General features: G+C 43.9%; 1 protein-coding gene across 2 annotated transcripts in view; it reads left to right on the plus strand.

The window, feature by feature from the left end:
• The window catches only part of ITPR3 (inositol 1,4,5-trisphosphate receptor type 3), a 127,957-nt gene that overhangs the window by 63,895 nt on the left and 52,292 nt on the right, over positions 1 to 11,770 (plus strand). For both annotated transcript variants that reach the window (XM_027876434.1, XM_027876435.1), the window contains 6 exons: positions 764 to 925; positions 1,832 to 2,004; positions 4,410 to 4,529; positions 5,633 to 5,815; positions 8,143 to 8,394; positions 8,702 to 8,846. In XM_027876434.1, coding sequence (XP_027732235.1) covers positions 764 to 925; positions 1,832 to 2,004; positions 4,410 to 4,529; positions 5,633 to 5,815; positions 8,143 to 8,394; positions 8,702 to 8,846 — 1,035 coding nt within the window. The remainder of the gene's footprint in view (positions 1 to 763; positions 926 to 1,831; positions 2,005 to 4,409; positions 4,530 to 5,632; positions 5,816 to 8,142; positions 8,395 to 8,701; positions 8,847 to 11,770) is intronic.

Here is an 11,770-nt window from a genome sequence, read left to right on the forward strand (position 1 = left end):
TTTGTTGCAGTTTTCCTACATCTTCTCAAACATTTATCATTTTCCTGTTTTGTCATGTTGGCCAATCTGATAGGTGTGATATGGTACCTCAGAGTTGTTTTGATTTGCATTTCTCTAATCAATAGTGATTTAGAGCATTTTTTCATATGACTAGAGATGGCTTTAATTTCTTCATCTGAGAACTGTCTGTTCATATCCTTTGACCATTTATCAGTTGGGGATTCCTTCCTTCCTTCCTTCCTCTCTTTCTTTCTCTATCTTTTTTCTTTCTTTCTCTTCCTTTCTTCCTTTTTCTTCCTTCCTTCCTTTCTCTCTCTCTCATTCTTATGGTAGTGGGTGGAAGGGTGAGGGAGAATAGGGTGTGGGTAATAAGAAGGGAAAAAAGGGAAGAAAAAAGATCATTAAGGCATTTTTTTTTAATGCAGAGAAGACAAGTTCAGAAAGAAGCACAAACAGGACAGCTTTGAAAACTATAACTTAAATTTATTATATCTTTAAAAAGGAAATCAAGCTGTACATAATAGAGATCTACAGTTTCATATACAATCCTCTTTTTCATTTCTAATACATGTATGGAAATGCCTGTCTAATTTGATATTTATTAAGTTCAGAACAAAAAAACGAGGGGGAAGAGTTTTAAGATAAGGTTTAAAATTCAGGGTAGGCTGAAGAGTAGGATGACGGTAGGACCTAGGGTTGTTTAGGGGTTAAGATTAGGATTTGGGGCTTCACTTTCTTCTTTTTCTGTCATCTGGGCCCCTAGATCTTTGGAATCCTGAAGGCCCCATTCCGGGACAAGGGTGGTGAAGGTCCACTGGTAAGGCTGGAGGAGTTATCTGACCAGAAGAATGCCCCCTACCAACATATGTTCCGTCTCTGCTACCGTGTCCTGAGGCATTCCCAGGAGGACTACCGCAAGAACCAGGTGGGCTTGCTCTTTTCTCTTTGACCCCGTTTCACCTGTCCCCTCTCTGCATCTGCTGCTCCCTGGCAGGGGCCATGAGGCATTGGGACACTTGGGCCAACAGGAAAGCTTGCCAGCTCTCTGACTGAGCTGATAATCTTTCCTTCTAAACCGATTGTATCATTGGGACAACAATTCACTGGATCTGCCATATTTATTTTCAATCCTTCCCTCTCCCCTCACCTCTTATATCCCAAGTCTAATCAGTGCCACCTCTATACCCTCTCCTTCATCTCCCCTCTATCACCATTGGCCTTACCCTAGTTTACACCTTTGTTGCTGCTTGTCTACACTATTGCTTCTTTCAGGTTTTCCATCTTCTTCCCTCTTGTATCCAGCTTTCATGAACTGCTGGGATAATCTTCCTCTATGTGTACTTCTGATCCTATCATCCTTCTGCTCAAAAATCTTATGGGATTGTAGATCTTGAAGAGTTGGAAGGGACCTCAAACGCCATTTGGTCCAACCTCCTCATTTTACAGATAAGGAAATTGAGACCCGTTGAAGTGTGATTTACTCAAGGTCACAAAGGTAGTTAATTGTCAGCAGTGGGATTTAAACCCTGGTTCTGTCGAACTCCGGAGCCAATGTTCTTTCCACTATCGCTCTACTTCTTCAATAGCTTTCTGTTGCCTCCCTAGTAAAGTTCAAACTCTTCTGTTTGACTTTCAAGGCCAGAGTCTGGGGAGGCTATCTCTTTCCCATAGATTAAGCCCTGTTAAGTCTTTGGTCTCTCTTCTGTCCCTTTCCCACCCATCTGCCCAGCCAGGCCCTTGAGAGTCTGGGGAGAAGGGAGGATTGTGGGGCAGAACCAGGGAACATGGTGTTGGGCTCTTTTTGATCTGTCCCCAACTCCATCCTTTCCAGGAGCATATAGCCAAGCAGTTTGGGATGATGCAGTCGCAGATTGGCTATGACATCCTTGCTGAGGATACCATCACTGCCTTGTTGCACAACAACCGGAAACTCCTGGAGAAGCACATTACTAAGACAGAAGTGGAGACATTTGTGAGCCTTGTGCGCAAGAATCGGGAACCCAGGTCAGGGGACTGCTCCCTTTCCCTCATATGTCCCTTGCTTGTATGTCTGATATCCCCCTATAACAGTGCAGTCATCCCTCTACTTTTCCATTCACTCCATCTCTATTTCTTCTTTTATTCTTAACTTATTTTCTTGCCTTCTACTCACCCCTACTTATCCCCTTTTCCCTACTCTCTCCCTTTTCATCTTCTCTTCTCCATTCACACTTAAGTTAACTCATCCCTATTCACCCTCCATCTCCTGCTTACTTCCCATTCATTCTCTATTCACTTTCTCCTTATTCCCCTACATTCTGTTAATTCCCAACTTATCTGCTTATCCTGCACTTTAATATCTATCCCTTCATTCTATCTCTAACTCCCTTGTACTTTTCTCCACTCTCTATTCTCCAGTTACCTTCATCTCATCCCTCTTACCCTTCATTTGCTTCCAACTCATCACATTACCTTCCATTCATTTCCTTCTCCAGTCATCCCCTTATCTTACCATCTTACTTTTAATTCATCACTCACTCACCACCCTACTCACCACCATTCACCCTCAACATAACCTCCATTTATCATCGCCCTCTTCTTGTACTCATTCATCTCTCACTCTCTATGCCTGTGTACTCCATCCCTCATTTTTCTACTCCCCCATTTGACTTCTGTCTTCCTGTTAAGCCATGACCATGATCATATGACCCTCTACTCATTTTCAGTCCTTCACATCTCCCTCTCATTTGCCTCATTTCCCATTCCTTTCTTGTTGGTGACTCTCATTAAAATTACTTGAAGAAAGGGTGAAGTGATTCTTGAGTCAAACTCAGTGAATCAACTGGGCAGCAAGTTGTGGGGGAGATTATATGACAACCCAAGAGTCCCACTTCTGACCCCTGATTAGAGCCATCAAATTGTGGAATAGGCTGCTGTGAGTGAGAGTAATTTGACTGTAGCTAGAGGTCTTTGACAATGGAACCAATGGCTACTTGTTGGGGGTATTGTAGTTAGGATTCATGATTTGGGTAGGAAGCAGACTCTTTTACTTCTGAGGCCTCTTCCAACACAACAGTCTTTCAACTTTGGCCTCTCTCCACAGTCAGTCAATCAGGGAAGCATTTATTAGGTGCCTATCAGGTAGCTAATTAGCCTAGTAGGTAGCTAGGTTGCACAGTAGATACGGTACAAGACTTGGAATTGAGAAGACTTGGGTTCACATTCTGCCTTAGACAATTAGTTGTATGACCCTGGACAAGTCACTTAACTTATCTCCCTCGGTTTTCTTGTCTGTCAAAAGGGGATAATGAAATACACCTACTTCCCAGTGTTATTGTAAGTATAAAATATTTGTAAAGTGCTTAGTAAACCTTAAAGTTCTAAATAAATGCTAGCTATTATTGTTATTAACAGTCTCTGCCCTCAAGGAGCTTACATTCTACATATATATGTATACACACACATACGTAATAAGTAAATATTTAATATATACAAAGTAAAACAAAGTAAATTGGGGATGAGACTATTAATTAGAGTTATCAGGAAAGGCTTCAAGGTAGTGGTGGTAGGGGCATGTAGGAGATCCTCTGGGGAAGAATTGAAATGGTCTATTGAGAAAGAACAACTTGGTGGCTTTAAATTTAATTTTTTCAATTAATAGAACATTTTCTTTCCTTCCCACTGGGGCCCCACCATTAAAAAAGAAAACTCAAACACTTTTAATAATAATTGCTAACATTTATAGAGCATGTACTATGTGCCAGGCACTATGCTAAGCACTTTAAAAATATTATCTCATTTGATCCTCACAACAACTCTGGGAGGCAGATGCTATTATTATCCCCATTTTATAAAGGAGGAAATTGAGGCATTTAGAGGTTAAGTAACTTGCCCAAGGTCACAATGGGAGTGAATTGGTAAGTGTCTAAGGTTGGATATGAACTCGGGTCTTCCTGACTCCAGGCTTCCCAGCTATCTGTTGTGCCACCTAGTTACCCTAACATAACTATGCATAGTTAAGCAAAATGACTTCCTGCATTGGTCCATGTCCAAAAATACATGCTTTATTTGGCACCTTGAATCCACTACTTCTCTGGAAGGAGGTAAGTGGCATGCTTCTTCATCAGTCCTCTGGAATTATGGTTGATTATTGCATTGATCAGAGTTCTTTAAGTCTTTGAAAAATTGTCTTTATAATGTTGTTATATACTATATAAATTGTTTCCTTGGTTCTGCTCACTTTTCTCTGAATCAGTTCATATATATTTTTCCAGGTTTCTTGAAACTGACCCTTTTATCAGTTCTTACAAAACAACAATATTCCTTTACATTCCTATACCATAATTTATAGAGTCATTCCTCATTGATGGACACCCTAATAAGCCCAGGAAATCACCACAAAATGACTCCTTCTTTGCTCATCTCTTCAGGTTCCTGGACTATCTCTCTGACCTGTGTGTGTCCAACCACATTGCCATCCCTGTTACCCAGGAGCTCATCTGCAAATGTGTCCTGGACCCCAAGAACAGCGACATTCTCATCAAGACAGAGTGAGGACTGGGTCTTCTCCCCATTTACTTCTCTTTCCTCCTTTCCTTCTCCCTCATTAGCAAGGCCCTGCCTGGTCCTCTCCTACTCCTTGGGTCTAAACCAGGATCGTCTCACTCCTAGCATACTAAGATCCCTCATCTTGATCCCAATCATTTCTCGTTTCCCCGACCAGAGAACCTGGGGCTTTGTCTAGGAGTTCATGTTGAAGCTGTTGCATATTTTCTTCCCCATCCCAGCTGCCCACCCCACTCTCAGCTTAAATGTATATATTGAATGTCTATAGTATGTAATGAGCACAGGGTGGGGAATATAAAGGAAGAATAAGATATGTAGCATTCTTTCTGGCAAAACTTAGATGGGTTGCCTTGTGAGGGGACCCATGTTGATAAAGATATAACTCTTAGGGGCTTTATTGACTCAGATCCCCTTGAAAGGCAAACTGTCCAAACTTTGCCAGAAGGAATGTTACCCATGGTACGGTAGAAAAAACTCGGGATTTGGAGTTAAAGGATCTAGATTCAAATCCTGCTTTTTATACTTAATAGCTATATGACCCTGGCAAGTCACTTAAACCTCTATGGGCCTCAGTTTCCTCATCTATAAAATATTGGAGTTGAACTCAATGGCCTCTAAGGTCTTTTCTAGCTCTCTTCTGTGATTCTAATGATATACAAAAATGAAGATGTTAGACAGAATGTCTTCTAACTTCAGGGGTGTGCTGGTAAACGTTTAACAACAAATTTCCTTTTCCCCAAAAAAGGAATGCTCTGCTACACTTTTAAATTTAATCTACATTATTAACAAATTTTTCCATCGCTCTGTTACTTATAGACAATAAACAGAACAGTAAATCAATTTGTAATGTTTGGTTTCTGAGGTGTAAATGCTCACTCTGAAAATTAAAACAATTGGTTTCTCTCAAACCCATCTGAGCTGGCTCCAGCATACCCCTGGGTAGAATTTGTGATCTCCAGGGGTTCTCCCAGTTCTCAGAGTCTCTGATTTCCTCAGGATGAGAAGTAACTTGGGTTAGAACCCTAGGGTTCTGGAAGAAAGGGGCTCTCAAGCTGGGGCTCAACCTGACTGGGTGTTTTCCCCACAGGCTGCGACCAGTGAAGGAAATGTCTCAGTCCCATGAGTACTTGAGCATTGAATACTCAGAGGAGGAAGTCTGGCTAACTTGGAGTGACAAGAATAACGAACACCATGAGAAGAGCATTCGGCAGCTGGCCCAGGAGGCCCGGGCAGGCAACGCCCACGATGAGAACGTGCTCAGCTACTACAGGTAGGGAGCTCCATGGAGCCCATCCAGCTCGACAATCTCTGTGCCTTTCTATTGGCTTCCTGGCCCCTCCCCACGACGGAATGCCCTCCCTCCTCACCTCTGCCTCCTCTGTGGGGGGAGCAGAGCGAGCTACTTACCTTTTTGTTTAGATGACTCTGTAATAGAAAATACTCAGAATGGATCTCTCCCTCTTATAGGTGGAAGTCCCATAACTGTGTTTTATTATTATCATTATCATCATCATCATCACTAATGATGATGATGATGATGATAATAATAATAATAATAACATTGTGCTTTAAGGTTTGCTAAGTACGTTACATGTATTTCTTACTTGATTTTCACAACAACCATAGAAGGAAAAATGTTGTTATTACTATTTCCCATTGTATAGATGAGGAAGCTGAGGCAGATAGAGGTTAAGTGACCTGCCCAGGGTCACACAATTAGTAAAGGTCTGAGGCACGATTCCAACTCAGGTTTTCCTGACTCCAAGTCCAGTACTCTACCCATGCCACCACCAAGCTGTCTAGATCAGGGGTTGGCAACTCCTGCTACACCGCCAAAGGTGGCCTGCAAGTTTGGAGAGGGCCAGGCTGGGCCAGTCCCCAGTATAAATGTGGAGATGGTGAAGCATGATGCGGTCTCCTCCCATCTCCGTCTCTTGGCTTCCTCTCCCCACTGTCATGGCTCTGTGCCCCATCCTTTCACCGGGCTGATCGCCAGGGAATCCCTGCTGAAGTCTCAGCTCGTCTGGTCTTGGAGTGTAACTGCCTCGTGGCTGAGCTGCTTCCCCTCCCCCCCACCTGGCTCACCTTCCCTTGGCTTGGGAGAGTGAATAAAGGAAGACTCAGCACGTAAGCCCTGTAAGATGCTGATTCCTGGTCTAATCTGGATCCCTCCCACTGCAGCCTGAACAGCATTGCTTTGACTCACCCTGGGCAGACACAGCCATAGTTTCCTTCTTCCTCCCCCTTTGACCTTTACCCTGTTCTGCCCCCACCCACTTGTTGCCCCTTCTTAAACTGTATTCAAGTATCTGAAGGGTTCCATGTGGAGAGGGGTAGGGCTTATTCTGCTTAATCCTATGAAATAGGAGCATGGGTAGAAGCTTCAAAGAGGCAGGTTTTGGCCTGAAAAGGCGGAAAAAAAACCAAAAAAACAATTAGAGCTGTCCAAAGGTAGCATGTCTTTTCCTTGGGACTTAGTGGGTTCCCCTTATCTGGAAGTCTTTGAACAGAGACTGGATGACCACTTGCCAGAGATGTTGTAAAGCCTCAAGTCTCTTCCTATTCCAAGTCATCATCTACCCAGCTGCTAATGACCTTCCTTTAAAAAAGGGGGGGGGGGCAGGTGGGTGGCTCAGTGGATAGAGCACCAGCCCTGGATTCAGGAGGACCTGAGTTCAAATCCGGCCTCAGACACATAATACTTACTAGCTGTGTGACCCTGGCAAGTTACTTAACCCCATTGCCTAACCAAAAAAAAAAGCATCGATTTGATCATGTCACTCACCTGCTCAGTAAACTCCAGTGGCTCTGTATTGCCTTTAGGATCAGATATAGGCTGCTGTGTTTGGCATGGAAAACTCTTCCCAACTTAACCCCAATCTACCTTTCTGGCCTTATTAATCATATTCTATTACTCTTTTTCACACACCTTACTGTTTTGGTGAGCTGGTCTTCTTGCTGTTCCTTATACCCCCAATGTGCTATCTCCCAACAATGCCTTTGCACTGTCTGTCTCCCATGCCTGGAAGGGACTACCTTCTCACTTCCATCTTATAGAATCTCTTGTTTCCTTCAGCTCAAATACCAGCTTCTATATGAAGCCTTTCCTAATCCCCTTAACTGCTAATGCCTTTTTCTCTAAATTACCTTGTGTTTACTTTGTATATGCTTGTATATACATATTGCCTCCTTGATTAGAATGTAAGCTCTTTGAGGGCAGGAACTGTTGATTTTGCCTTTGTATTACTAGCCTTTAGCAGAGTGCCTGGCACATAGTAGGTGCTTAATAAATGTTTGTGGGACAGCTAGGTGGTGCAGTGGATAGAGCACTGGCCCTGAAGTGAGGAGGACCTGAGTTCAAATTTGGCCTTAGACACTTGACACTTACTAGCTGTGTGACCCTGGGCAAGTCACTTAACCCCATTGCCTAGCAAAAAAACCAAAACAAAATAAATGTTTGTTACTGATTGACAGAGAAGATCTCTTCTTGAGTACAGACTCTGAGGTCCATTCCAATTTTGAGGTTTTGTGATTCGTCACTACTTCTTCTCACCCCCTCTGCCCCTGTCATCCTTCTCTTTCCCTTCCCTGCCACAGATACCAGCTGAAGCTGTTTGCCCGCATGTGCCTGGATCGTCAGTATCTGGCTATCCATGAGATCTCCCAACAGCTGGGTGTGGATCTGATCTTCCTGTGTATGGCGGACGAGATGCTGCCCTTTGACCTACGTGCCTCCTTTTGTCATCTCATGCTGCATGTGCATGTGGACCGAGACCCCCAGGAGCCTGTCACCCCGGTCAAGTTCGCCCGCCTCTGGACAGAGATCCCCACAGCCATCACCATCAAGGAGTGAGGCCTGGGTCCATGACAGCCAAAGTGACCATAAGGGGGGGCAGGAAATAAGGAAGTGGGGCCAGAGGGTGAAGAATGGGTACCCTTCTAGATTGAGGTGGGGGCTTCTAGATTGAGATGGGGGGCTTCTAGATTGGGGTGGGGGCTTCTAGATTGGGGTAAGGGCTTCTAGATTGAGGTGGGGGCTTCTAGATTGAGGTGGGGGCTCCTAGTACCCAGGGAGAAGGAAGGGGCTTGATTCCCTTACCTGCCTTCCTTTCTCTCTACTCTTTCCAATCAACCCCATCTTCCCACCCTGTTCTAGCTACGACTCCAACCTCAATGACTCCCGGGATGATAAGAAGAATAAGTTTGCCAACACCATGGAGTTTGTGGAAGACTATCTCAACAATGTAGTCAGTGAGGCTGTGCCCTTTGCCAATGAGGAGAAGAACAAACTCACCTTTGAGGTAGGACCTTTGTGGCCGGGCAGCTAGGTGACACAGTGGATAGAGCACCTGGCCTGAAGTCAGGAAGACCTGAGTTCAAATCTGGCCTCAAATATTTACTAGCCCTTTGACCCTGGGCAAGTCACTTCATCTCTAATTGCCTCAGTTTCCTCACCTATAAAATGGGGATAATAATAACACCTACCTCCCAGGGTTGTTGTGAGGATCAAATGAGATAATTGTAAAAGTGCTTAGCACAGTGCCTGCCACATAGTAGACACTATATAAATGTGAGTTTTTATTATTATTATTATTTGTGAGGCAATTGGAATTAAGTGACTTGCCCAGAGTCACACAGGGAAAAATGTCAAGTGTCTGGTCTAAGACCAAATTTGAACTCGGGTCCTCCTGACTCTAGGGATGGTGCTCTATCCACTGTGCCATCTAGCTGCCCCAGCTTTTATTATTATCAAAGAGAAATGGGAGCACAGAGCCACATGAAGGAAGGCTCAAGGAATGGGATGACAAATCAGTCAACAAACATTTCTGAAGCTCCTGTTAGATGCTAGTTAGGACAAGGTTCTGGTTTCCAGATCACAAACAGAGAGACTGGATGACCACTTCTCGGGATGTTAAGGCAGGAATTCCTTTCAGGAATGGGGTCTTCTAAATGACCAGTAAGGCCCCTTCTCAAAAGAATTCACACATGCTGAGATTCTCTGGTTCTAGATTCAGCCCCCAAAGTAGGTCAAGCAAAGCCCCATGATTCATGGCATTGACAGAGAGAATGCTGGACTTAAGAATAAAGAAACCTGGATTTGAATCCTAGCCTTGCCACTTACTGTGTGCCCTTGGACAGGTCACTCCCTCTCTTTCTGTCTAATGTCCTCATTTGTCAAATGGAGATAATAATAACAGTTTGGCATAATCAATCAACAGACATAATCAATCAACAATCATTCAGCCCTTACTATGTGCCAGGCACCCTGCTAAGTGCAGGAGATACGAAGAAATACAAAATAGTCCCTGCCTTCCAGGAGCTTACATTCTAATAGAAGACAACATGCAAATAAATAGGTACATACAAGGAACACACAGAGTTGTTGGAAGATAGCTTTAGAAGAGAAAATACAAGTGTTTGGGGAAACCAGGAAAGGTCTCTAATAGAAAGTGGCATGTTAGCTAAATCTTCAAGGAAGTCAGGCTTTTAGGAGGGAGAGCATTCCAGGCACAGGGGATAGCCAGTGTAAAGATAGGGGGATGTGGGGCAGCTAGGTAGCACAGTGGATAGAGCACTGGCCCTGAAGTCAGGAGCACCTGAGTTCAAATCCTCAGACCAAACACTTGACACTTACTGGCTGTGTGACCCTGGTCAAGTCACTTAGCCCCAATTGTCTTAAAAAAAAAAGATAGGGGGTTGGGAGGTAGGGGGCAGAGATTAGGCAGCCTCAGAATCTGGGAGATCTGGGTTCTAGTCCCACCCCTGACACATACTCACTGTGTGATGCTCACCTCTCAGTACCTCAGGCAGCTTTCTAAAACCCTAAATTGGAGGATGGTTGCTGACCTGCATTGGTAGAGGGGATATTTTCATTTAAGAATGCCAATTAAATCTTAAGTCTGTATAAGAAACAAAAAAAAAAAAGAAAAAACAGCTAAAACCCAAAAGCCCCCAAATGTAACCCTACTTACCTAAAAGTGCTAGTGTGAGAAAAACTCTTTGCAAATCTGAAAGTGTTATGGAAATGTGAGTTGTTAGTTCTGGCTTTTCTGGAAATAACTCAATGTGTGAGTCATTTCCCCCTCTGAACACCAGTTTCCTTATCAGCAAAATAAGGGGGTTGGACTGTGATCTCTGAGGTAGCCTCCAGCTGAGATCCTGTGATTCTTCTGTGATTCTGTGAACACCCCTTGTTTAAATATCTTCCTGGGTAGCAAAGGGAAAGCCTGATGCTTGGGGGGGGGGGTGGCGGGGGAAATAATGAAAACCTGGAGGCTTTTCTCTATTACCTGGTGAGGGGTGGGGGAAAGTGCCTACTTCCAATTTGTAGCAAGGCAATTAGTTTGGGGATTCTCTCTGTCTCCTTCCACTTATCCTTATCCCACGTGACCTCCAGCAGTTCAGCCACGTCTCCCCTTCCCCCATACTCATCCTCTTCCCTTGCTGCCTTGGTTCCTGGGCTAAGAAACTCCTCTTGGCTAGCATACGCCCTTGTTTCAAACTTATTATGTCAGCCTCTCTTTATAGACAAAAAGATATGAGAGACAGAATCCAGTCAGTATTTTGGATGACTACTGCCCAATTTCTTTCCAGCCTACCTCCAAACTGCCCCTTGTTTAATAATAACAATCATAATAGCTAGCATTTACGTAGCACTTTAAGGTTTGCAGAGCTATTTACAAATATTATTTCATTTTATCCTTACAACTACCCTGGGAGGTGTGTGCAATTATTATCTCTGTTTTACAGGTAAAGAAACTGAGGTTGAGGGAGGTTAACTGATTTGTACCAGGTGACAATTCCTAAGTGTCCAGGGCTAGATTTGAACTCAGGTCTTCTTGACTTCAGATTTGTTACTCTGTTCACTAGAAGTTTGGCTTCCTAGGGTCCTAAGCCCATGGCAGTTTCTGCCCTGGGATAACTCTATAATGTCCCCCAGCCTAGGGTCCCTCAGGATGCGATATGGAAGGGTGCAGTTATACTCTCTGAAGTCAGCCCTCCTCAAAGACTTTGTTGTTTTTCAGTTTTTTCAGTCATGTCCAACTCTTCCTGACCCCATTTGGGGTTTTCTTGGCAAAGATGCTGGAATGTTTTGCCATTTCCTTCTTCAGCTCATTTTAGAATCGAGGAAAGTGAGGCAAACAAGGTTAAGTGACTTGCCTAGGGTCACATAGCTATTAAGTGTCTGAGGCCACATTTGAACTCAGGTCTTCCTGACTCCAGG

This window comes from Vombatus ursinus, unplaced genomic scaffold (assembly GCF_900497805.2).
Source record: "Vombatus ursinus unplaced genomic scaffold, bare-nosed wombat genome assembly UNPS02014811.1, whole genome shotgun sequence".
In the NCBI taxonomy this organism is placed as follows: domain Eukaryota; kingdom Metazoa; phylum Chordata; class Mammalia; order Diprotodontia; family Vombatidae; genus Vombatus; species Vombatus ursinus.